At 41.9% G+C, this 24,148-nt stretch overlaps 1 protein-coding gene across 1 annotated transcript in view; it reads right to left on the bottom strand.

Moving 5' to 3' along the window:
• The window catches only part of NCKAP1L (NCK associated protein 1 like), a 1,693,457-nt gene that overhangs the window by 1,552,795 nt on the left and 116,514 nt on the right, over positions 1-24,148 (bottom strand). The window contains exons 3-4 of the mRNA XM_085654768.1: positions 9,879-9,971; positions 4,405-4,461 (exon numbers count right to left, since the gene is read on the bottom strand). Of these exons, the coding sequence (XP_085510894.1) occupies positions 4,405-4,461; positions 9,879-9,971 (150 nt within the window). The remainder of the gene's footprint in view (positions 1-4,404; positions 4,462-9,878; positions 9,972-24,148) is intronic.

Raw genomic sequence — 24,148 nt, 5'->3', positions numbered from 1 at the left:
ATTAATTACCATTGGCCAGCTTTATTTTCAGTCTAATTTCTTTTGTTTTCATTGGTCAGCAGCATCTGGTTTCATTTGTGCGGTCTCACTAGCATGCAGCTTTCAGAGGATTTTGGTTTCCTCTTCTTTATATTTGACATACACCCAAATCACTGCATGGAATCAACTGCGTAAGCTTTACATGTCCCTTCACCTTGTGACTTTAGACAGGCAATAACTTTGAGGTGATCTTGGACTTTAACTAGAACTCCCTCAGACTCTCCTCCTAGCTGCAACCTTTCCTCAGCCCACCCCCTTTTGTCATTTTGTCTACCCGTGCCTCCCCAGCAGAGGATGTGTTACCCGCTGCCCCACCCCTACCTCTGTGGCATTGCATGCTCACATTCTCTGGTGCCAGCACGGTTTCATTATGTCTTTGTCAATCCTTGATTAATTTATTGAATAATCATTGGCGAAATGATATGGCTCTCATATCCTGGCCCTCACACTTCATGGCTTAGGACACCTCTACCTCATGACTGTAGAACAGGTGTCTCCAACGAGTACTTCACCCAGCTTCAGTGGTGAAGTATGAAAAGTTCTAACAAGCATTGGCAAAGCCAATAGATCTGATCTATGCAAGGTTGGTTGGCATTAATGCTGGATGTCATGGCTAAAAAAAAATTGACAAAGCCAATAGTTTTCGCATAGGTGAGACCTATTGGCTATGACAATACAGGGTTCTTTTTCAGTGGTCACAACCTGTCACTTACCTTATGGAATACATTTTGCCCACCTAACCGAGATAAACACAGACCCAAATAGCACACAGAGCAACAATCACCAGGGCAGCAAGTTGAAACAAGAAACTTATGCACAAAAAAAATGTAAACCACATTTTCATCTTTCTTGGGCTGCTTTCTTTTCTTGCACTGCATCTGCAGTGCTTTTGAGAAAAAATTGGAGAATATATTTAGAAGCAGACTGCGGTGTGGAGTGTGGAAGGAAGTAAAAGTCAGTGCTAAGGAGTTGCTTGCACCTATTCCTCTACAGCAGGAATCTCCAACTTTTTCTTCAGGGGTAGTACATACAAACCATTGCTGCAATCCCCCTGGCACCAATGTATATATAAGAGCAATACATCTCTCCAACTCAAATAATAACTTTTAGCACACTCTGAAAATTCAACTTTTTTTCTACAGACACCAGCTTATAAGTTGTGAAAATACACATATGAAACCGAAACTGAAATGAGCCGATAGGCTCATTTCAGTTTCACTGCCTACATGCTCAGGGCACTATCTCAGCCCCCAGAGCATGTAAACAGACGGGAGAGGTATTGTTGGAAAGGGGAGAATCTCCCTAGTCGATCCCTGCTTGGGAAATCACTGCAGGAGGGCGATCACCAAGCAGGGATCCACCCACTGGACACCAGGGAGCGGTCCTTTTTTTTTAGCTTAATGTGAGGTTTGCAGGGGATTATGGGTAGGAAAACATTGGGGAATCCATGCAAACCACACCTCCCACGACTCCCCCGGGTGTCTAGTTCTCAGAACTGTCTGGACTTGGTGGGTTTCCCTAAATGGCCGCCGAGCCAGGGACCAAAAATGCAGGGGATCCCCTTGCAAGACCAGGTTGTTTTGTGATAGATAATTTTGATGTCTCCATAATAGTTTTGGGCCCTTCCCTGTTGCGGGTACTTGGCCCACCAACATAAGTGAGGTACCATTTTTATCAGGAGACCTAGTGAAATGCTGGGTGTAAGGAAATTGGTGTCAGCCTGGTCATCTCACAAATTTCCCACACAGAAATGTGAGGAAAATGTGATTTGTTTAGCTACATTTGAGGTTTGCAGGGGATTCTGGGTAGGTAAATGTTGGGAGATCTATGCAAGCCACACCTCCCTGGACTCCCCTGGGTGTCTAGTTTTCAGAAAAGTCTGGGTTTTGTAGGTTTCCCTAGATGAGCCCCGGCCCAAAAAACAGGTGACTTCCTCGCAAAACCAGGTAGTTTTGCGATCAATAATTTTGAAGACTCCACAGTATGTTTTGGGGTGTTTCCTGTTGTGGGCACTAGGTCTACACACAGAAGTGAGGTACCATTTTTATCAGGAGACTTGGGGGAATGCTTGGTGTGTGGAAGTTTGTGACTACCCGCAGATTCCAGAACTTTCTATCACAGAAAAGTGTGGGAAATGTTTTTTCTTTTACAAAGTCAGAGGATTGCAGGAGATTCTGGGTAAAAGAACCTGGTGAGAGCAACACAAGTCACCCCATACTGGATTCCCCTGGGTGTCTAGTTTGCAAAAATGTACAGGTTTGCTAGGTTTTGTGAGGTACCATTTTTATCGGGAGACTTGGTGAAAAGCTGGGTGGGTGGAAGTTTGTTCCTCCTTGCAGATCCAGAACTTTCCGGCACAGAAAAGTGAGGAAAATGTGTTTTGTTTGACAAAGTTTGAGGTGTGCAAGGGATTCTGGGTAACAGAATCTGGTAAGACCACACAAGTCACCCCATCCTGGGTTTCCATGGGTGCCTAGTTTTAAAAAAAGTACAGGTTTGCTAGGTTTTCCTAGGTTCCAGCTGAGCGAGGGTCCAAAATCCACAGTTTAGTCACATTGCGAAAAAAGGGTCAGTTTTCACTGTAAAAATATGATGGCTCCACGTTGCGTTTCAGGCCGTTTCTTGTCATGAGCAGTAGGCCTACCCACACAAGTGAGGTACCATTTTTTTATCAGGAGACTTGGGGTAACACAGAACAGTAGAACAAGTGCTATTACCAATTGACTTTCTATGCATTTATGCCTTCCAAATGTAATACAATGTGTAAAAATGAAGTCCTTTTGAAAAATATCCTCTAATTCACATGCTAGTACGGGTACCCACAATTTCAAATATGTGCAAATATCCACTGCTTCTAAACTTTAATTTTTTTTCACATTTTGGAAATATATCAGTTTCCTTGATACCTATTTTTCACTATTTATATTTTACCAAATGAATTGATACATACCTGGTACACAATGAAAAACCATTGCAAGGCGCAGCTCAGGTATTGGCTCTGGGTAACTTGGATTCCTGTTGAACCTAAAAGTCCTATATATCTCTGCAACCATAAGGGTCCCGTAGACGTAACAGTATAGTGCTTCAAACAATCTGCCATACTTTCAAGAAGTTAAAGGTGCAAACGTTGGCACAATTGCCTGTTTTTTCAACTCAATTTCAATACTTTTTTATTTCAACTGTTCGTTTCTACCTGTAGGAAAACCTTGAAGGAACTACACAATTGACCCCTTGCTGAGTTCAGACTTTTGTCTACTTTTCGGAAATGAATAGCTTTCTAGGATCCATTATTGCTTTCACACCCATTTCTACCACTAACTGGAAGGAGGTTGAAAGCCCAAAACATAGGAAAAATAGGCTATGTCCCAGTAAAATGCCATAACTGGATAGAAAGTTTTGGTTTTCTGACAAAAGTCTGCCTGTTCCCTAAAGCTGGGAAGATGGTGATTGTAGCACCACAAACCCTTTGTTGATACCATTTGCTGGGGAAAAACAGATTCTGTCTTCTGCAACACTTTTTCCCCACTTTTCCCCAAAACCCCAAAATGTTGCTGTATTTTGGCTAATTTCTCGGTCCCCTCCTGGGAAACCCACAAATCCTGAGTACCTTTAGAATCCTCTGGATTTTAGAAGAAAAGGAAGCAAATTTGGAGTGAATACCTTATGTGGACAAAACGTTACAGGGGCTTAAGCTTGAGCTAAGCCAATAGCCATTAAGGGGTTTAGCACAGGGGGGAAAGGTCTAGCAGCGAAGGGGTTAAGACTCAAGCCTTACCATAGCCATGACTAATAGAGGGGGAATGCCAGACCAACTGTGTATATCCATTTCCTGCATATCAGAACTTCAGCTTCTTAGCAGCTTCTATTTGTGGAATATACAGCACACTACCATCAAAGTGGCCACCCACTGAAAGCCCTGACTGAAGTCCCCAGAGTCAGCACCTCGCAGTCCTTTACAGTGTAGGAAAAATATCCTGCTGCATCACCATGCCCTATCTGTTTGTCCTTTTTTGTAAAACAAAATACATTTATCAGCTTCACAGTGTGAAAAGCTGGTGAAGTTTTCAGAAAACTATTCGAAGTTGTGAAATCATCACGTGAAGAAACACATTGTCAGATTTTTGATTATCAATCTCCAAAACAGCGCACAAACCCAGACTCGATAATGTAATTATCAAGTGATAACCCTCGCCAACAATGGATATGGTAAAGTATTACATCAGCAGTTTCAGGTTATGACTGAATATGAAATCAATACAATTTGTATATCACAACTTGTTTTTCATTAACTTTCAGCAACTGTCCAACTGGTTTTTATTAAAGAAAATAGTTATTGAAATGTAAGTCAACTGAAGAAATACTTACAATATCAAAATAGCATTGACAGGCATCGATAGTATTGAGGAGTTCATACACGTGGTCCTGCAGGTATCCAAGAAAGGAAAGAAACATTTTATGGTTCATCAGAAGATTCATGTGCCAACTAATTTATCATAGTAGCAAATTTTAATTAATTTTGTATGGTCCTCTATTGAGATTGATAGATGATGCCAACATGTGTTAAGAATATTTCCTTTGAGTATTACTGCTGGATTTCAGCCTTCATAAGAGCAAATAAAAGAAAAATAATATGTGGTAACTAATTTACTGTACATGTTGCTAATTACTTTTCTCTTACTAATCTTCATTGTAGAAGATAAATTATCATTGTCCTCAATTGACTTCATTTTTAGGTCACGGTTTTGATAGCACAGCTGACAAACAGACCTACTTCTTACAATCTACTAGAGTGGGATTTTGGTCTGCCCAAATCAACCATTGAGCTTCCTGTTTCAGCTATTGGTCTGAGACTTTCTTAATCATTTCTTAACAAAGCCTAGTTGAGTATTCATCTCTTACCTAATGCTAATGGCTGTTGGGGTGTATCATTCCACCTCAACTTCAGTGCTTGCATTGAACTAAATGAGGGACTACCTTATGGCTATAACTCTCTCTGTCTGCTGACTTTCTCCTGAGTAGCTCATTCTGTTTCTCGTCTCAATTCCTTCCTACCTCTCCTTACTTCCTTCCTCTCCATGCTCCTGTTTCCCCCACCCACACATTCTCATATCTCACTCCCTCTGTTTATGAGTCACTTCTAGAAGTCTGATTTCAGAATGTGAATTGGGCATGATTGAAAGCTCTGGAGGTGAAACTGAAAAAAATCTCAAGGTTTTCACTGCACCAGTCACCGGGTCAAAAAATATCTAGACTACATGCTCATCCAATCCTTACCACTTTTTGCAGATACAGCGATGGCATTGATCATATATGATCCAGTGCCTCCCCCATTCGTTGTGGGTTCACTCCTTCTCCCACAATCTGTCATCATCCATCCCATTGCCACTGTCCTGTCTGTTAGAGAGACCATATGGATCGCATGACTGAGCGCTCTGGAGACAGAACAATGGTCATATAGGTCAATTGAAATTATGATTATATGGGAAGTGATGCAGGTACATAGGTGATGAAGCATGGGCAACACCAAAGGAAAAAGAGACATTGTTTGGCTTGTGGGCGCCAACAGAGGTTGTCGCACTGAGCACCACCAATGCTAAAGTTGGCTATGAAGAGACTGCTCCCACAGATATGAAAGGAATGGCCCCACAAAATGTGGGCCGATGCTCAAGGCAGTACTGGTGTATGAGAATAAATCCATTAATTCAAATACAACTCGATGTGCCTGAGCACACGGGGAAAGAATGGTGAGGTGCGAGGGGACAGAGAAGAGGAACAGACAGAAACACACAGAAGGACCCTACAGAGAGGGATGTTGTGAAGCAATCCCTCATACAGTTAAATTCAAACACTCAAGTGGAGGTAGATGATTCACACAAAAATGATTTGATTTATATGAAAGATGGATACTCCCCTGGCTTGATCCAACATTATTAATACTTTTGTTTATTTGCATTTGAATGGTTACAATAATACAGCACAATGTTAACACAAAATCGGTAACCTGGGTTTACAATTGTTTGCCCACACTGTGCACACAGGAGCTAGCGAACACCCACAAGGGATGGGGTTATGGTCACCTTTTCAGGAGGACTAGATGCCAGAAGATAATGATAATACACATTAAAAAAAAAAAACTATAACTGTGTCCATGTGTGCCTAAGTCTTGTCACAAAATGTGTGAACACCATCAGTTGTGGAGGAGGGCGGGAGGAGTGTAAAGGGGGGCGAGGAAGAGCAATCCATTCTGCCTACGTCAGCACTAGTACCCACGCACCCTCGGTCCTGTTAGGGTTTGGCACATTTACACAGCCAGGACTTGGCCCCAAAGTCTGCCCTTCCTCAGAGTCAACAACAGTCCTAATGGATTCCCATTCGTCAACCACTTCCCTCCAGAGCGGTTCAATAGGTTTGTTTCGGACACCCCTTGCTTCCTTCCTCCGTAGCGTCCTTTTCTCAGCCCATGCCCAGCGTGTGACTTCCTGTGAGTGTAATTGAATTGTATGTATTTAAGACGTGTGTTGCTAGAGACTTTCTGTGGCCACGCAAGCACCCTTCCCCATTCATTGTGAGTCATATCCCGGCCTAAGTCAGTGGCTCAGTGAGCCCAAAGGGCATCCAATTGTTTATTAACTAGTCCATTCAGAGCCCTATAGAACCACAAGACTAATCAAGAGCTCTTTCCCAGCGTCAAGCGTATCTGAGGGACCGCATGCATAGGAGTTTCTGCTCCCGCAACACCCCAAGTATCCCGTAGGGCATGAGTAAGCACTTTGTAGGTAAGAAATTGTCCCACTAGCTGGCCTGTCTGCTCCACCAGATCTCCAAAGGGCATTAAGACATTCATCTGAAAGCACTCTCCCAGGGTACCCAACCCTGCCTACGTCCAGGAGTCCATTTGACCTGCAGTACAAGAAGTCAATGGGTCTCCATGAGGAAGGCCCACCAACAGAAGTTCAGGGGCATAAGGGGTCACTGTACCAGTTCTTCACAGCCTACATGGACAGCAGGCCAGGGCAGTGGACAAAAGGATGCCCGGATGGGGAATCCGAAGTGCAACAGCTTTGCCTGCAGGAGTCCCTGGTTGGGCTTAGGAGTGTACCAAAATGAGACACAGGACTTCATAGACCAAATGCCCCATCCACTCCCCAGTTGTCCCTAACAGAGATCGTCCAGGTAGTGAAAGACCTGGATTCCTAAGTATTTAGAGGTTCGCAGAGCCCAAAGTGTATCAGGTGGACAAGAAATAGGACAACCCAATCCAGCGACCACTGGAAACACGCATGTTTTACTCCAGTTTACCCGGAGACCTGAGGTCCTTCCTTATTCCTCAAGGAACTGCAGAGACTGCTGGATATCATTTGCCCCATCCCGGAGGTAAATAAGCAGGTCATCTACTAAGAAATGAAATAACATGGACTTAATCATCTAGCTTAATGCCCCAATATATTAACTCCGTTCAAAACCTTGTTGCCTGCGGCTCAACAGCCAGAGTGAATAAGAGGGGCGGCAGGGGTCAACCCTGTCTAGTGGCCCTGAATATGTCTTAGGCCTCCGAAATCGTGTGCCTTGTTTTAACCCTAGCCATTGGGTGAGCTTACAGGGGCCGGACCCATCTTACTCTTAGTACCAAGTCTCATGTGATACATAGTGGCCTCCAAGAATTCCCAACACATTGTGTTGAAGGCCACCTCAAGGTCCACCTACACAATCACTGCAGCAAAGTCAGGCAACCGGTCATGGGCACAGCGTGGCCAGAACAGGTAAGCACAGTGGTGCGGGGCAAGGCATCGTAGAAGGGGGGAAAGCCGACAGACAACAGACTAGGTATTATTTATTTATTTAATTATACCTATTCTGTCGTCTGTCAACTTCCCCTCCTCCCACCCCGCATCGCCCCGGCCCACTGCATTTACCTGTGCCAGCTGCCGCTGGATGGGCATACAGGATAGAATAAAGTCTGTAGAGGGTGTGAGAGGTGTTACACGCTGACATAAAACTGTTTTGGTCACCATAAATCAAGGCCTACATGTAGGGTAACAACCGGGATGATAATATTTTACTGAGTATTTTAGTGCATGCAATTTAAGTGCCAGTTTGCATGCAAACACTTTGTTAAACTCAAAGGGGAAACCATTTGTGCCAGTTGACTTAGCTCTAGCCATGTCTTTGAAGTGTTTCTAACCTCCACATCTGAGACTGGGGCGCCTCGTAATTCTTGTTCCACCTGTGGGAGAGACCGAAGTGGGAGTCCTTCCAAGAAGGATTCCAATTTATCGGGAGGCCTAACTCTGGCAGACAATAGAGGGACACATAATAAGACCTGAATGCCTCATTAATGTTCGAAGATATGATTGAAAAGTCTCGAGCCAATGGCTGAAACAAGTGGATTGAAGAAAGCCAATGGCTGAAAGAGTTGAACCCAAAAAGCATTATATTTATATTGTAAGCGATAGGTCTGTTTGACAGGTTCTGTGTAACAAACCAGACCTAAAAAGCGGTGCCGGTTTTTCATTCGGCAACAGTAAACTTTGACTTGCTGAGATAAATAAATTAATGACCCATTTATTTTACAAAGTTTCATAGCGAACCTTTGTATATGAGGAATACACTAGTTTACAAATGTGAGGAGCGTCTATTTAGGTAGAACATTATACATTTCTCCAAAATAGCAAATGGAAAAATAGCTAAACGTGTCAGTAGCTCAGCAGGATACTATTTAGCAAGATTTTATCATTTAGCATCGGAAACCAATTACTGATGGTCTCCCCTGAGGAGTATAAAGAAATTAAGTTGATGAATATTTTTTGTTACAGAACTGAGCTATGTGGTCGCCGTAAAAAGCAATTTCAAAATATATTCAAAGACAATTCTGGGGATTTTGGAAGAAATGGACTTTCCTCAAACGTGGACTTTGTGGGAATAATAATATAGTTTTTAGCATTTATTTCAGGAAACTGTGAGTCAAATTGTCTTTGGTTGCGGAAACAATATCAGTTAAAGGTCACACTGTTTAATCTTACTTTAAAATCTTCCCCCATTTTAATTCGAATAAGAACAATTTCTATTGGGCAATTTCCAAATTGAATGTGGAGTCGTAAAGCAATCAAGTAATCTACAAATGGGTTGTATTACATAATTTGGTAATTTGTACAACATTACAATGGAACTTGAAGTGTTCCTTCTGTACTAAATTGTGTTTCAATATACTTACTCAATTAAGACCTACATAGGTTTCATTCTGTATTTCTTTGTCAGTAGATAAGTAGCGTGGAGTGGAAAGGTTTAAAGTAAAGAAAAACATTTTAAAGTTCCTTATGTCACAATTGTAATAATTATATACTGGTCACCTATGGCCTGATTTAGACGGGGTAGTAATGGCATTTTTTTTAAACTGAGAGTCTGCCATTACACTGTACTGACAAGTAAACCATCAATTCTGATTTTGACAAAATATCCAACATTGAGCACTCATCTGGCTCGGTACCGAGGTGATCCTAGCTGAATTGCTTGCAGAACAACAACTCAATTTAGATTTACTTATCCTAACTTTTCAAAGAGTTCTAGGAAACACCCGATAACACATTGCACCTATTTCCAGTGCCCACATAAGCTGGCAGAATCCTTTCATCAGAGGTGGGCATTGGTAGATTTTCCAGTAGAGGTTTCTCCTACAGGTAGCTCAACCGATAACAGCTTTAGACTGTGTGGCGAAGGCCCCTCCCCTGCCCTGGCGGAGAGTGGGACCTGAGGTTTCCTCTACACCTCCCAAGCAAATACAGATTTGAGATGTTTTCATGTCATTTAAACAATTTCTTCGTAGGCCAGATAGGAACACTTACTCTAAATTCCATGACGTCCACAAATGACATGTAAAAGTTGTTCAGCAATTTCAAAATGTCCGTCTTCTCTTTATGAACTGGGCCTAAGTGTTGCTAAAAATGAAAAGAAAGATTTTGTATTATGCATCAAGGATTTCCATTTAACATAGCTATTGCTTGTAGTATTACTGGTTCAATCGGATTTAACATAGACGATTACACATTATTTGCTTTGTAATGGTACCTATGTTCTGCATTACTACATACAATTCATTTTATCCCTATTCCAATGCAAAACTGATCTGTATTGTTAATCCCTTTCTTTTTGGCACTCAAGATAATATGTTGGAAAGGAATGATACCCGAATGAGTTGGGCGCTCAAGCAGAGCTCAGTGCTATCCACCATTTGCGAGGTCTACATAGAATGTGGAAACCAAAAAGTATCAGATCTAAATATAGGGCTTTTTGTAAGTTTTCCAGACACACTTAAAATACCTGTCTGGCACACATAATTTGTTCTATAAATACTCCTTCTACTAAGACCTATCACTGTCATGCAGAAAAGTATCGTGGGATGAAGCTATGTAATATAACTGAACACGTTTGAAATGAGTTATTGGGCCTTGCTTCACAAGGCTATATCTGACTTAAAGGTTTATGATAACTACACCACAAGGTAATAGGGGGATACAGTTTCCTTAATTTAAAAGGGTTGCTACTTTTGTCTCTTTCTCAGACATGAATTCAACATATTAATACTAATAATAACAGCATATTTGACTAAAAACGTCATGTCATACTTCAATCCTGTATGAGAGTTTAACTCAATTGGACATGTTGGCAGCACTTTCTCTCTCTCTCTCTCTCTCTCTCTCTCTCTCACTCTGTGTATATATACATCTATATATATATATACATATATATCTATACATATATATATATCTATATACATATTATCTACTGGCGGTAGTTATAGTTAGGATCGTGTTTCCATAGGAAATCCGCAACATTCTATTTGGAATAACTTTGGCGCCGATTGACGAATCCTCGCGAAATGTTCAAAATAGGTGGGGCGCACCGCTCCGCTCCTTCCCTGAAAGTCTCGGGGGGATTCGTCAAGCGGGGGCTGAGAAAAAGGGGGGGTCTCGCCCAAACGGCTGAACAGAATTACTTGAAATTTGGCAGAGAGGTAGTCCTCAGGTCAGGGATGTGCCTTTTGCAGGTCTGCTGTAAATCTGTTCAGTATTTCCTGAGAAAATAGCATTTAAAAGCATATATATATCTATAAGCGCGCACAGTGCGTGTACGGTAGAACTTACCGTACGCGCACGCTGCCATGCGCGAGCGCGATTCTGATTGGTTGTTAGATCTTAGTAAACATTCGAATCGGTCGAAACCAGGAAGTGTCGGCCGGCATTTTGTCTCTCGCAGTCTGAGGGGGTGAAAAAACAAAGGTGGAGAACGTGAAAAGGGGGCAGGGTGGACAGTTCCTGACCCCCTAGCCTTTGTCAGGGGGTCCCAGAAGGACCCCCAAGGGCCAAAATTTCCTTTACTTTGTTTGCGAAAAATCGCGGAGTACGCGTAGTTTGCGCGTACGGTAGAAACAGAAAAATTCCGCGAACTGCGTAACGTGGGCGCGCGGTGCGCGAAGCGCACCGTGCAACCACAGCTCGCGTTCGGTACGCGCATGGTGAAAAACCTTAAAAACAAAAAAAAAAAATTACATAACTTAGCATTTAAAAAAACGTACAAATTCACTGAAAAAACCATAGGTTTCACACACGTTATAGTTAGGAATTAGCATTTAAAAAACCTTGCAAATTCACTTAAAAAACCATAGGTTTCACACATGTTATAGTTAGCTGGACATTTCACTCGTGAAAAACCATTGAAATTCCCCCGTTATAGTTAGTGCAGGCAACTATAACTCACGCGACCGCAATCCTCTGCTGATGACGTCAGATATTACATCACTGATGACATAAGTGTCGTTCTGAAAAAAATATTTGTAATATATGCATAGCTAAAAATTTATGGAAGAAGACATGGGTAAATAAGTGTCTAAATACAGTGATGTAATATCTGACGTCATCAGCAGAGGATTGCGGTCGCGTGAGTTATAGTTGCCTGCACTAACTATAACGGGGGAATTTCAATGGTTTTTCACTAGTGAAATGTCCAGCTAACTATAACATGTGTGAAACCTATGGTTTTTTAAGTGAATTTGCAAGGTTTTCTAAATGCTAATTCCTAACTATAACGTGTGTGAACTTATGTTTTTTTCAGTGATATATATAAATACATATATAATATGTGTGTGTATAGATATATATAGATCTGAAACACCAAGGGCACTTGGGGCAGAATCTCCACAACGAAAAGTGTCATTGCGGAGATTCCACCTAGAGCTCAGAGACTACTAATCCTCAAATGCGTGGGACCTCTGCCACGAGGCCCATAGATAAATAAATATATATATATACATGTATATATGTATTGATGTGATCAAGGGCATCTCACTGTCCGAAACGCGTCATACGGCTATTTTAAAATAAAGAACGGTTTCTGCCACAAATCTTGGGTCTGTGACTCTCTTTCCAACCAACAGGAAGCACGAGGGAGTCTATACTCTGAACACCAGCGACACTCTAGATCTGCTCACCTCAAATGTTTGTTTTTCTATCAAAGTCTTTAAGCATAGGATTAGCACAGTGCCATCCACGCCGAGATAGAAGAGGACAAAGACTTTTGCCATTTCTACAGCAAAGTCTTTAAGCATAGGACTAGCACAGTGCTGTCCTTGCCGAGTTGCAAAATGACAAAAGCCATTTACCACTCCAGGCACAGTATTACAGCTTTGAATTGGTAAAATACCAACCAAGCCAACCTGAAATGAGCAAAAGCAACCCCTGACACAGTGTTTCGCTCTAATTAGAGCTTTTCAGAGAGGTATAGCTTTGTCCAGACACAAGGGATTACCTAGTATAAGTAAGGCATAGAGTGACAAATAAATTATGCAAAAAAGAAGCAGAGAACTCTGGGTGGTTCTCAAGTTTAGGTGGAAAGCTGCTCCTGTATAGAGCACTCTCAACACCAGCGACACTCTAGATCTGCTCACCTCAAATGTCTGTTTTTCTATCAAAATCTTTAAGCATAGGATTAGCACAGTGCCATCCATGCCGAGATAGAAAATGACAAAGTCTTATGCTATTTCTACAGCAAAGTCTTTAAGCATAGGACTAGCACAGTGTTGTCCTTGCCGAGTTGTAAAATGTCAAAAGCCATTTACCACTCCAGGCACAGTATTACAGCTTTGAATTATTTATATATATACTGAAAAAGACAAAGGTTTGATGGACAATATAGTCAGGCTCAAATTTGACTTGTTAAAAAACAGTGAAATTCAGCAGTTACAGTTAGCTGAGCTAACTGTAACTTACCCCCCGCAATGCACTCACATATTACATCACTCAGGGCGTGGTCTGGGACGTCACTAATGACATTACTCATGACATCATCAAGCGATTGTGAGTGTTGTTTAAAAGTTTGTGAGTGTTAAGCATACATACTAAGATACTACAAAAGTTAAATCTGTATACTTTGTGTACTACTAATGATTGATACTATTTCTAACATATATCATGTGTGTGACTGTGTATATCCATTTAGGGTTTACCACTACATTCATGCTATGGATCCACACAAGTACACTCAGTAACTGTATGCTGCATATGACAATGGTGTTATCAGCCATGTCATATATGATGTAATTTAAGATGTCATCAGTGATGTGATCACTGATGTTATTTAACATGCCAAGAGTGATGTGATATAAGATGTCATAAGCAGTACATGGTGGAGGTACAAGGTATAGTTAGCTTGGTAAAATATACATGGTCAATAGGTTTTTATATTATTACAAGGCCTAAGAGTTTCATATCCTCCAAAGCTTCCCAATATTCCCTCCCACCTCTTCTCTTTCTCATCCACCTTCCTGTTTTCTATCTTCTATTGCAATTCCTACTCTCTATAGGTGGGTTCAGAGAAGGCCTTTCAACTATTGACCTAATATTCACATTTTAACATAATGTGCACAAGTTTAGCACAGTCAAAAAATGCCCCTCTAGTTTTTAGAGTTCACATCAGGCACTGCCTTTGGGGAAAGCTAACAATCATTGGTACTGATATAGCTCTTCTGCCCTTAATACAACCTTTGAGAAAAAGTTGGGTCTCAAAATGCATTTTGCCTATATGAATTTAAGAACTATTTAAAAACAATCTGAACGGAATTACACTAATTTTGGCAGACAGGTAGTGTTTTTTTTGCAATTTAGTCTACAACTGTTCATCCATTTTTGAGACATGAAGGTTCAAAGTTATTGATATTTGGACAGTTGGTCCTGCTGTAGTATCGCAATACTTCTGCAGTACAGTGAATTAAAAATATATTGCAATCTGCTTGATCGAGTGGGCTGTTTATTCTGCTAGCCAATTTGATACAGTAGGAACAAGCTTTCCCACAATACATAAGAATCTGATTAGCTGGCTGCAAAAATAGTGTGGTTGGCATTATAGGATACAGGGACTAAGTCCTCTGCCTGTAAATTAAGGGGAAAAACATATGGGGCTAGGGTATTCATATCCTGACTCCAGGCGCTGTGGGATGATCCGTGAATACCACCCTGGGCCAAATTAAAAACCCTCCATGCCGTGGGTCCAGCGTTACTTCCACGGGGATGTATGATGATACAACGCGTACCATCACAACGCGGTATGTTACATCGCGGTTTTGACAACGCAAGTCGTTACATCGACTTGCGTTGGAGGGCGCTGGATTTAGGAATAGTGTGAACTACTATTCCAACTCTAGTCTACGTACAGTAGGGAAGGTGTTGGAATAGTAATTCACACTATTCCTTAGTCTAGAGCGTCCTCCAGTGCAAGTCGGTGTAACGACTTTCGTTGTAAAAACCACGATGTAACCATACCGCGTTGTAATGGTTGCGTGGTAAAGGATGTTTCCCCTTCCACGGGACCCAGCAGAACCCTTGAGGTACCGCGGGACTCTCGCAGGACACATTGCGACCGTACTGTGTGGCCCTGAGGGAGAACCACCATTCCCAAAAATATAAAATACAAAATGAGGGGGAGATTCTGTGGGGGAGTTGTGCAACCATCGAGAGTTGGCCAGCAATGGGGTGTTAGCTGTACTCAGGGGGGTAATGTAGCTGTGAGGGCTTGGGTGCCTTAAGCAGAGGCTTTACATTTGCCTCCAGCTGCAGTTCTCTGAGTGCTCAAGCCCTGAATGAGGTGTGAACACTGCTGCCAGCAGAGACAAAGGCCTGGATGTGAGGAGGTGCTTTTATTCCTCTGGCAAGATGGCCATTTGGGCGAGTCCAGGAACTTAATTCACTTCAATGGGGCCCCCCATGTCACAGGAAGATTGTTTGCAGTAAGGCAGGCGGGAACTGCTGCAAAAGTGGGTAGGGTTATCCCTGAGAACCCTTTACCCCAATTATTTATTTTCCAAACTGTCGTGGACCCCCTGAGTTGGTGTTACGGAGCCTGAGGAGTCCCTTGACCACAGGTTAAAAACCGTTATTTTACACCATTCAAAACTCAAAGGCATGGACTACCCTTTACAACTAAGCCAGTTAGTAGAACTGGAGTCACAAGGGAATAACTTTGGCTCTTCCCCAAAATCCAGCCTAGAACAGGCAATTACAATAAGTTCTCAGTTGTAATGGTGCTCACTCCTATTTCAGGAGGATGCAGTCTTTCCATTGCCACCAGTATTGTTCATCTCTTGCATCCTGTCAATCATCAGCTCTGTTGTCAGCCGCCTGCAAGAAGGCCTCCAGGACCTTAGTCAGTGGCAGAAGAACAGAAACAGAGATCCATTGACAGTGCCAATGTGGACAAAGTACTGGATTCTGGAGCAGTATTTTTCTTCTGCAGGAATTCCATTGCTGCACCTTGGATTGCCAGGTTATAGTTACAATTCAAGAGCCTTGAGTTCATAAAAAATATGGGGGAAGATTTACAAGCCCATTGCGCCACCACTGCGTCACTTTTTGTGATGTTCCGGTGGCGTATTTTACTGCTCCATATATATTCCAAGGATAGGAAAAGCCACCCTGTGTGACTTTTCCTGTCCTTGTAAATATGGCCCCTTTAAACGCAGCACTTTGCGTGAAAGGGGCGTTCCATGGGTGTTGCTGTGGGTGTTCCCACACAACACCCCTGGAACCCAACACATTTCCAGATTTACGAGGAATCGTAAATGTGGAAATGCGTGTGAACGGGAGGCACAACGAGGAGAAATTTATAAAAAATGTTATCCTCATTTTTTTTCCTGTTTCTATGCATGTTGCATTCTGGTGCAAGGGTACCTGTGCCAGCGCATGGCAGCAGTTTGTGTGCCAGTGCAGGGGGAAGCACAGAGATGCAACATATTGTTGTAAATATGTTGCATCCGTGTGCTTTGAATGTGACTCAGTGCGGCGCAGCCAAATGGCTTGCAGCGCGCACTGGGTAACTTTCATTGTAAATCTGCCCCATGCTTTTTATTGGGATTCTTCTCATCAACCAGGCTTCATCCTTTATTCCATCAAGGACATTGTCAATCAAGAGACAATCATCTATTTTCCTTGGTGATTTCAGAAACATCTGAAAACCCATATTGCATGAAATTGAATTTTTCACCATTGAAGCTGAGACTCCTCAAATTTTACCTTGGGAAAAAGTGAAACTACATTCGAAGGTCTTGAAAAAGTTCTAGAAGGCCCATCATCTCACTTTCATCCCTTAATTGGTTGGTACACATGCCAAACCTACCCCAACGCTGGCTTTCCACCAATCACAGCTTCAGTGATTAGTCACAACTGACTCATTTATACTGGTGTTGAAACACATTTCTTGACCTTAAGTTTTTTTCTTTGACTAATATGAATGACTAATGTTGTGACTTAGATACATCCTGCTTTCTCTCTGTTACATAAGCAAATACAGCACCACTGAAGGCATAATGGAGAACAAATGACTTTTCAGATCGACTTTGGTTATAAAAAATTAATCTTGAGAATTCGCCCATCATTAAAAGTGATAGGTTAGGTCTGGTGAACAATGTTGGCCTCTAACTTAAGATTCTTTTCTGGAGCTAAATCTTCAGTTATGATTGTGTTTTAATATTTGATCTGGTGTGATCTCCAGAAGGTCAGATTCATGGTTTGAATTATTAGAGGGAAGAGAAAGACCACATTTCAAAAGCTTCAGGTGACAGGTACCCTGCATAGCTAATGCTCAATGTGAGGATGTTGGTTGAAACGGGCAGCTTTGTTCGGTTTGGTTCGCTATTCGTGGTTTTTACAGAGTGCATCTTTCAAGTGGAATGGTTGACAGGCTCAGTTCAAGTAATGCTGCACAATATTGGATACAACATGCGAAAGTTCAAAATGGAGAGGTTTGCAAAAGTTGATAAAACTCAGCTCGAGTAAGGTTCTAGAATAGACCGGTCAAGTCGCACCTTCATCACGATAATCCAGTAGTTTGCTTTATAAAAGTATGCATATTTCAGTAATGGATGTGATTTACTGCCTGGAGTTACTGAAGGATGCCCAAAAAAATGCACATTTGGGGCTTTGCATCCATGAATTCAACAAGACTGGTGGGTATCATCAGAAAAATGATATTCACTTCTTCCTGTGTACAACGAAGAAAATGGAAGAAAGTGCACCGAGATCTTCAAGTTTGAAAGTGATACCTGGAAGCTCTCACAACTGTTCTTCAAATGTTCCATGGCTCCCAGGTCTCAAAAAGAGACATCTAAGTATACCATGGTATGCATGCAATCTGACAAAGAAAGCAGTTGTTGAAGTACCCCATCAAACCTATGGGTGGAATTAGGAGAAGGATGAGACCACAATGGTAAGAAGCTTTAATCCAAGAAGGATTGTGGCACAGGAGAACAGCTGCCCCCTTTTATCAAGAACCAGGAAAAGGCTTCAGACCCAAACAGCTTCTATCAGCCAGACATTAATTTATATAATATATGAATTTAATAAACTAGGTTATTCTTGGTCTTTCTTTAGTTATATAGCTATAATGTGCCTCATTGTGATTGACACCAGCGAGAACAAATATATTAAACATATAAGGGAAAGGCATTGATTTGTAGAAGGTGGATGCATATTTTCCATAAAATGTTTATGCCTACATGAGTGGTGTTGTCTTAATTTAGGTCTTGCCACTATTGCCAATGTGATGTGCACATGTTGGACAGTTAGCTATTTAAATAGAATCTAAGTATGTATATATTTCAGACGTGTTAAAAAGTAATTCTTACAAATTTACTTGTTTCATGGATAGTAAGGGGACTGGGCTCACCAGGAACGGCCCTGATTATTGTCTGGTGGTGGGAATGAGTGTACCTCAACCCTAACGCTCTCTTAGAAGTTCATTGAAGTGAAAGCTGTCCCAAAAAAAACACCTGCACCATTCTCAGTTTGCCAGTGCGGGATCTTGGACCTCCTGCACTTTGACTCAGGAACTACATGCCTGCCCCCATTAGCTCCAAACCTATTCGGAGGTAAGGAAACATTTTTATCCCAATCTACAATTGTTCTGCATTACAGCATGGTTCCTGATGAAGTGGTGACAATTTTGCCACAAATATCAACCCTCAGCCTTGGTCACTGGAAAATGTGGTGCAGTTTTCTGAATTACTAAGCAGAACAAGGAGCTCAGACTGATAAAAGAAAAAAATATTTTTCAGCAACAGAGACATGAAGGAATAGACTAGGGGAGTTCAACAGGGTCAAACAAATCCCATAGAGTCATAGCCTCTTCATCTTTTCCACCTATCTAAACAATCTCTGTCCGAGGATCTATAATGTTGCCTTTTGGTGTCTCATATTCAACATGCATAAAATAAGCTCATGACTAACTAAGAAATTATGATTTAGAGGAAAACAACATTTTTTGTGGTTATTACTCCTGGTAGGCCCAAAAATTGACCTCGGCCCGTATGAGCTTCTATGCTTTATATTTCCATTCAACCTAGCCTTCAAATATATATTAACAGGGTTCAAACACAGATTTCTTCTAGCCACGCTTCAATGCTGAGATTTAATTAGATGCAACACCATTGATATCAAAGCAATGGCACAGTAGATGGGGCTCATATTGAAATTACCTGCTGATTTTAGCTTTTTTGTGAGAAATTGAGGCACTTTCCCGTTTGCAGTGTGCCTTTTTCCAGTTTTGGGGGTGCATTGATCAGACAGGCATACAGTGCTGGTAGTTGTCATGGTGGAGCTGTTTTGACATTTTCTAAGGTGGTACTATGAAGGATGCTGCCTCATGGTTTTCTTGGACCCACAAGCAGTACACAGACCGAAGCCCTTGGTGGTTATAGTCACTTACCCTAAGAAATGCAAGAGAGAAAAGGGGGAGCCACAGTGGGGTGCTGCATGAACATCAAGAAGGTCGTGGATGGATGAGTGACTGTCTGGAAGGAGTTTGCACCATTGCATGTTTGGTGCAAGAGCAGAGTTTCCCTTGAAATGGGATGCTCTCCAATATATAAAAGAGAAGAGCAATGTGTCAGCCAGTGAGTTCTCAAGTTTGGGAAGAAGCTGAGTCACCGTGCGAGTAAGACATTGCCAGGAAGTCTAACATCTTCCCCAAGGAAGGAAAAAACTCTCATGAGAACATAGGAGAAGTGGTAGCCATTATAAAGTCAGGCTTCCTCATTGCCAGGTCATGCAAAACCAGAAGTGATGTTGAGGAGATCTTGAAGGAAGACTGGTTAGACATCTTGAAGGCAGCCTGACCATCGCTTTCAATATATGCACAAATGAGGATTTAATTAACCGCTGTAGCAGACATCTTGAAGTCAACCTCATGTGGAAGTTCAAACTTGAGAAATAAATACTTGAAGGATCAAGAAAATAAACTAAAAGGAAAGTGAAGTGAAGAAAGATCTATGGGCATGAACAAGAGTAAAGAGTAAGAGCACACAAAGAACCTTTGAAAAATTAAGAAACACAGCAAAAAGCACACTTGCTGATTGCATTAACTGCATGGGAAGCATTTGCCCTCTATCTAAATGTAATGTAGAAGGCAGCAATAACAGGAGTCAGAGTTCTCAAAGCAAAGTAGAAATAAATTAATTTATTGAGACAGCGTTTCCCTTGATGGAGCAAGGACTCATATAAAAGGAAACTTGCTCGGAAGCGATTCCCTCAAATAAGTCGTAACTCCATAATAATTGTGTTTGTAAATACTAATTTGCATTATAAATTCGTACATTTGAATCTAGAGAAAGCTTGCCTACGTGTTTTACTAACAAGTAATCCGTGTGTCGCTAAAGATGGCTGCTAAATGCGGGACTCTGCATTGCGCATGCGTCTACTGCATCTACGTACTATGACGTGCTGTCGCTTGGAGGGAAATCTTTGCAGCTGCACAGTTACTCTTAAAATGGCCGCTTGAAACCCACATGATAATGTGCATGCTTTACTGAAACTAAACCATGCAAGTTTACTAAAATGCTAATGCGAAAGATTATTATAAGTAAATGGGGTTAGAGTAGAGATAGGTGGTATACAGTGAAACCATTTATTTTTGATTTTAATATTCTTTTCTTTGACCTCTCTATTAGTTTGTTTTTGGGCCTCCGAGAGGGACTGAAGCTCGTGTACCATGTGATTAGTTCACATGCGCAGTAATGACAAACCAGGAACCGCGATGCAAAGCCTTGAATGCCATCCAAAAGAAAACAGCAACATGTTCTGGGAACAAGCATGATATCCTGTGAACAGGAGCCAAATTGCATACAATGTATTGAGTAAGATGTGAATACGGGTGAAAAGTAAATTAAGGGGTGGGAACATTGAACAATAAGCTTTAGAAAAATATTAAAACTTAGCATGGTGTGAGGATCATCCCCCCTTGCTTGTCCAATCAGAATTTAGCATTTCATGAACTTGAAACATTTAGGGGTGGTGTTTACCATTAGAAGAGTATAATTGAAGTACTTTAGTTAGCTAGATAGAGCTCGTGATGCAGAGATGCTGAGAGACCGAGACGCTGTCCGAGAATTGAGCAGATCCTAAGCAGAATCGAACTTCAGAACTTAGAACCAAAGCTAAATTAGAAGAACATCGCGGAAGAATCGAGGAGGGAATTAGGTAAAGTGCTAGAAGAAGATCGCGGAAGAATCGAGGAGGATGAGAGTATCAGAGAGGGGTGCGACGCAGGCGTCGGATCTAGAAGAGGTCACCTATCCTGTCCTGAATCCTTTGGTCTCCCGACCTGTCCCAGGGGACCCTGTCCAGCTCCGAGGCCAAGGGGTTGGGTTCCACGCCATTCTAGGTAACTATAATTCTGTGTAGTATGTCATTGTACTGCTCTTTCTATGTTTTCTTCCTTTTCATGTACTGTCATTATTATAACTTAGTCTAATATTTCTGACTTAATTTCACAGGCTTGGGCTACACATTTCTTCACCTGCGGTCGGAATTCCTGATAACTATTCAAAAAAATAATAACTAGCTGAGTGACTGCTGGTAAGTGATCCCATGCGGGCTCACCTTGGTTTGGACATGGTGAATAAGTATTGCTTATAAAATTACTGATGTCTTCATGTTGGGACCCTGGTCAATCACTGCTGTGCTCTCTAATCCATTCATCACTGCCCCTGCTTCATGCAGCGTGTTTGCGCTTCCCATTAGATATTTGCAGTAGAGGGCTCACTGCTGAACAGAGGCCAAGCAGGTTGTGAAAGAATAGGCACAGGATAGACTTCGCAGGGTGGGCACCTGAGAAATAAATGAAAGCACAGACTTTGCGCTTTGCTGCCTAGCCCTGTACACAGTACTGGACATAACATTGCCCTTGATATGTTGTGCTTATAACCCACTCCACCCAATAGCAACAATTGTGTATTTACTGGTATATTCACTTGTATTTTGGTTTTGATATTTGAGTGATGATGTACAATATACGTACTCATTATGAAATGTGTTTTCTTTGGGTATCAGTGTAATGTAACGAAGAGAAGGTGCTAGGCATTCTGTTCACGTTGCCTTCCATACCATATCCAGCTTATATATGTAGAGTCCTCCAGCAGGATATTCAGTCCGGGTGTTTTCAGAATGTCACCTCATTTACTCAGTGCACTTTCGGCGTTACAAGCAAGTATGTAGCTTTAAGGAGGTTGGATGGAGTGGGATACCCCCTATTAATTATTTAGTTGGGCTTGGCCTGGCAGTGCCAGTCAGCTCGGCTGTCTACATAGCATTGAGCAAAACCGTGTCTGCCAGTGCATTCACTTCAGTTGCTGAGTCTGCAGCATTACGGGGACCAATACTGTGGAGCAGACGGGAAAGATTAATTATGGAAATCCGGACTCCTGGCCTTTTTATTTACAAGTCCATCCTCCTGGGGACCTTCTGTAACCAGCCATCACCTCGATGCATGCATGGAGCTGTAGCGAAGGGGATCATTGTTGGCACTGTTGCTGTTGTCAAATAAGTGGACTTTTATCATCCATGCCGTGATTTGCAAACAGTAGTATATTTTTGATTGTGGCTGCTTTCGCATTGTCCATGTAAGCAGCGGGTATTACAATGATACAATGAGTGGCGCCAAGAATGTAGCTGGACGGACATCTGGAAAATGTTTGTTGCGGGCTCCTAAGAAACAATTTTAGCACCAGGACTTAATCTTTTATAAATTAAGTACTGTTGCCCAGTCTGGGGTGATACTACATCCCCAGACTCCATCCAGGCAAGGTGGAGCCCTGAAGCCCAGGAGGAGACATGCTCCAAAGCACTGGTTGAGTCTTACAGCGCAGGACACACACAAGACGCACGCGGGCCAAGACCAGGACAAGACGGGCCTCCTCTCTTTTGCGCTCAGAGCAACAGCCACCACAGTAACCCTCAGAGTGATCAGTGGAGGTGAGCATCCTTATTATTCTTATACATAGGTAAACGGAAAGCCAGCAGGTTGGCATCTGGGACTACCACCATCCCACGCACAACAGTAACTATCAACAGCATGCTAGAGAGGGTTGTGGGATTAATTTCAAATGAGATTGAGGTCACTGAGCGCAGGCAGTCATTAGAACATCGCGCCATAGTAGATGAACTTAGAGACTGTTCTTTCCCCAATGGTAGCATTTCTAGGTCCTCTGAATCTGGGGCTTCAGCACAATTGAATAATGTAGTTAGTGTTTGAAATACTGTGAATGGCAATCTAGAAACTGACTCAGCACTTCAGAGCCCCTCTAATACTCAGTTGCAAAAAGGACCAGTTGTTACAAGGAAGAAACCGGTTGGAAAGTCTATAATGGCAAAAAGGAAACAAAATGACGGGCATCGGGGCCAACTTTCCTCCTGGCTTACACCACAAACTTCTCACTGTCAACCCCGACATGCAATCCTGTATCCCCTGATTTTCTCAATTATGACACGTTGTGTGGGAAATAATGTGTTATTCTAGAGAAGAAATCAAAACCTGTTGTGGAGTGCCTTGTACACATCAAGAGCCATAAGGTAGATTTATTAAAGCAGCCAACTGCCATTACAGGCAGGAGCACTTCATCTTTACAGACAAGTAACACCGCAGGTTGTGCAGGAGGTGACAACGCACAGGAATTTGCAAAGGCCATAGGAGGAACCCGGGACTCCAATAAGAATCATGGAAAATACGTACTGCCTGGACCAGAGGGTGGATCTTGCCATACTAACAACATACACACATCGAATAAAGGACCACTTTGGGGGCAGGACAATTATTCAAGACCCCATTGGAGCACGCCTTATACCTAGGCTATCTGGTTTTAGGTTTAAACCTATAATAACTGATAAAACCCCACCAAAGGGAAAATAGCCATCACCTGTGTAAACATATAAACACTGAAAAAACACTTTAGCAACCACAAACTAAGTGCCATTCAAAGAAAGGAAAAGATAAGTGAAAGAGTAATTTGTATTTCTTCCTAAAGGGGCACATACAATATAACTTTGTTATACAAGGCAGCAGCAAGAAAGGCTGGGCTATCATTATTCTGCTTGAGTTTTGTTGTTTAGGGATGTCACAAAAATATTGTCTTTTCTTCCTTCTGCTTATTTCAGTTTTGTGGTCTTTTGTCTGAAGATGCAGTGTTTAAAAGCATATTTTAGGTCTTATTTAGGTATTTTATAAACTGTAGAGAATCAGGAAATATCAAAATCATATTTTATATTTTGGCTACATTTGATTTCACTTATAGGTAAAATGG

The sequence above is a fragment of the Triturus cristatus genome, chromosome 4_1 (genome assembly GCF_964204655.1).
Source record: "Triturus cristatus chromosome 4_1, aTriCri1.1, whole genome shotgun sequence".
NCBI classification, from domain to species: Eukaryota; Metazoa; Chordata; class Amphibia; order Caudata; family Salamandridae; genus Triturus; species Triturus cristatus.
This window is presented reverse-complemented; position numbering and strand designations above follow the sequence as displayed.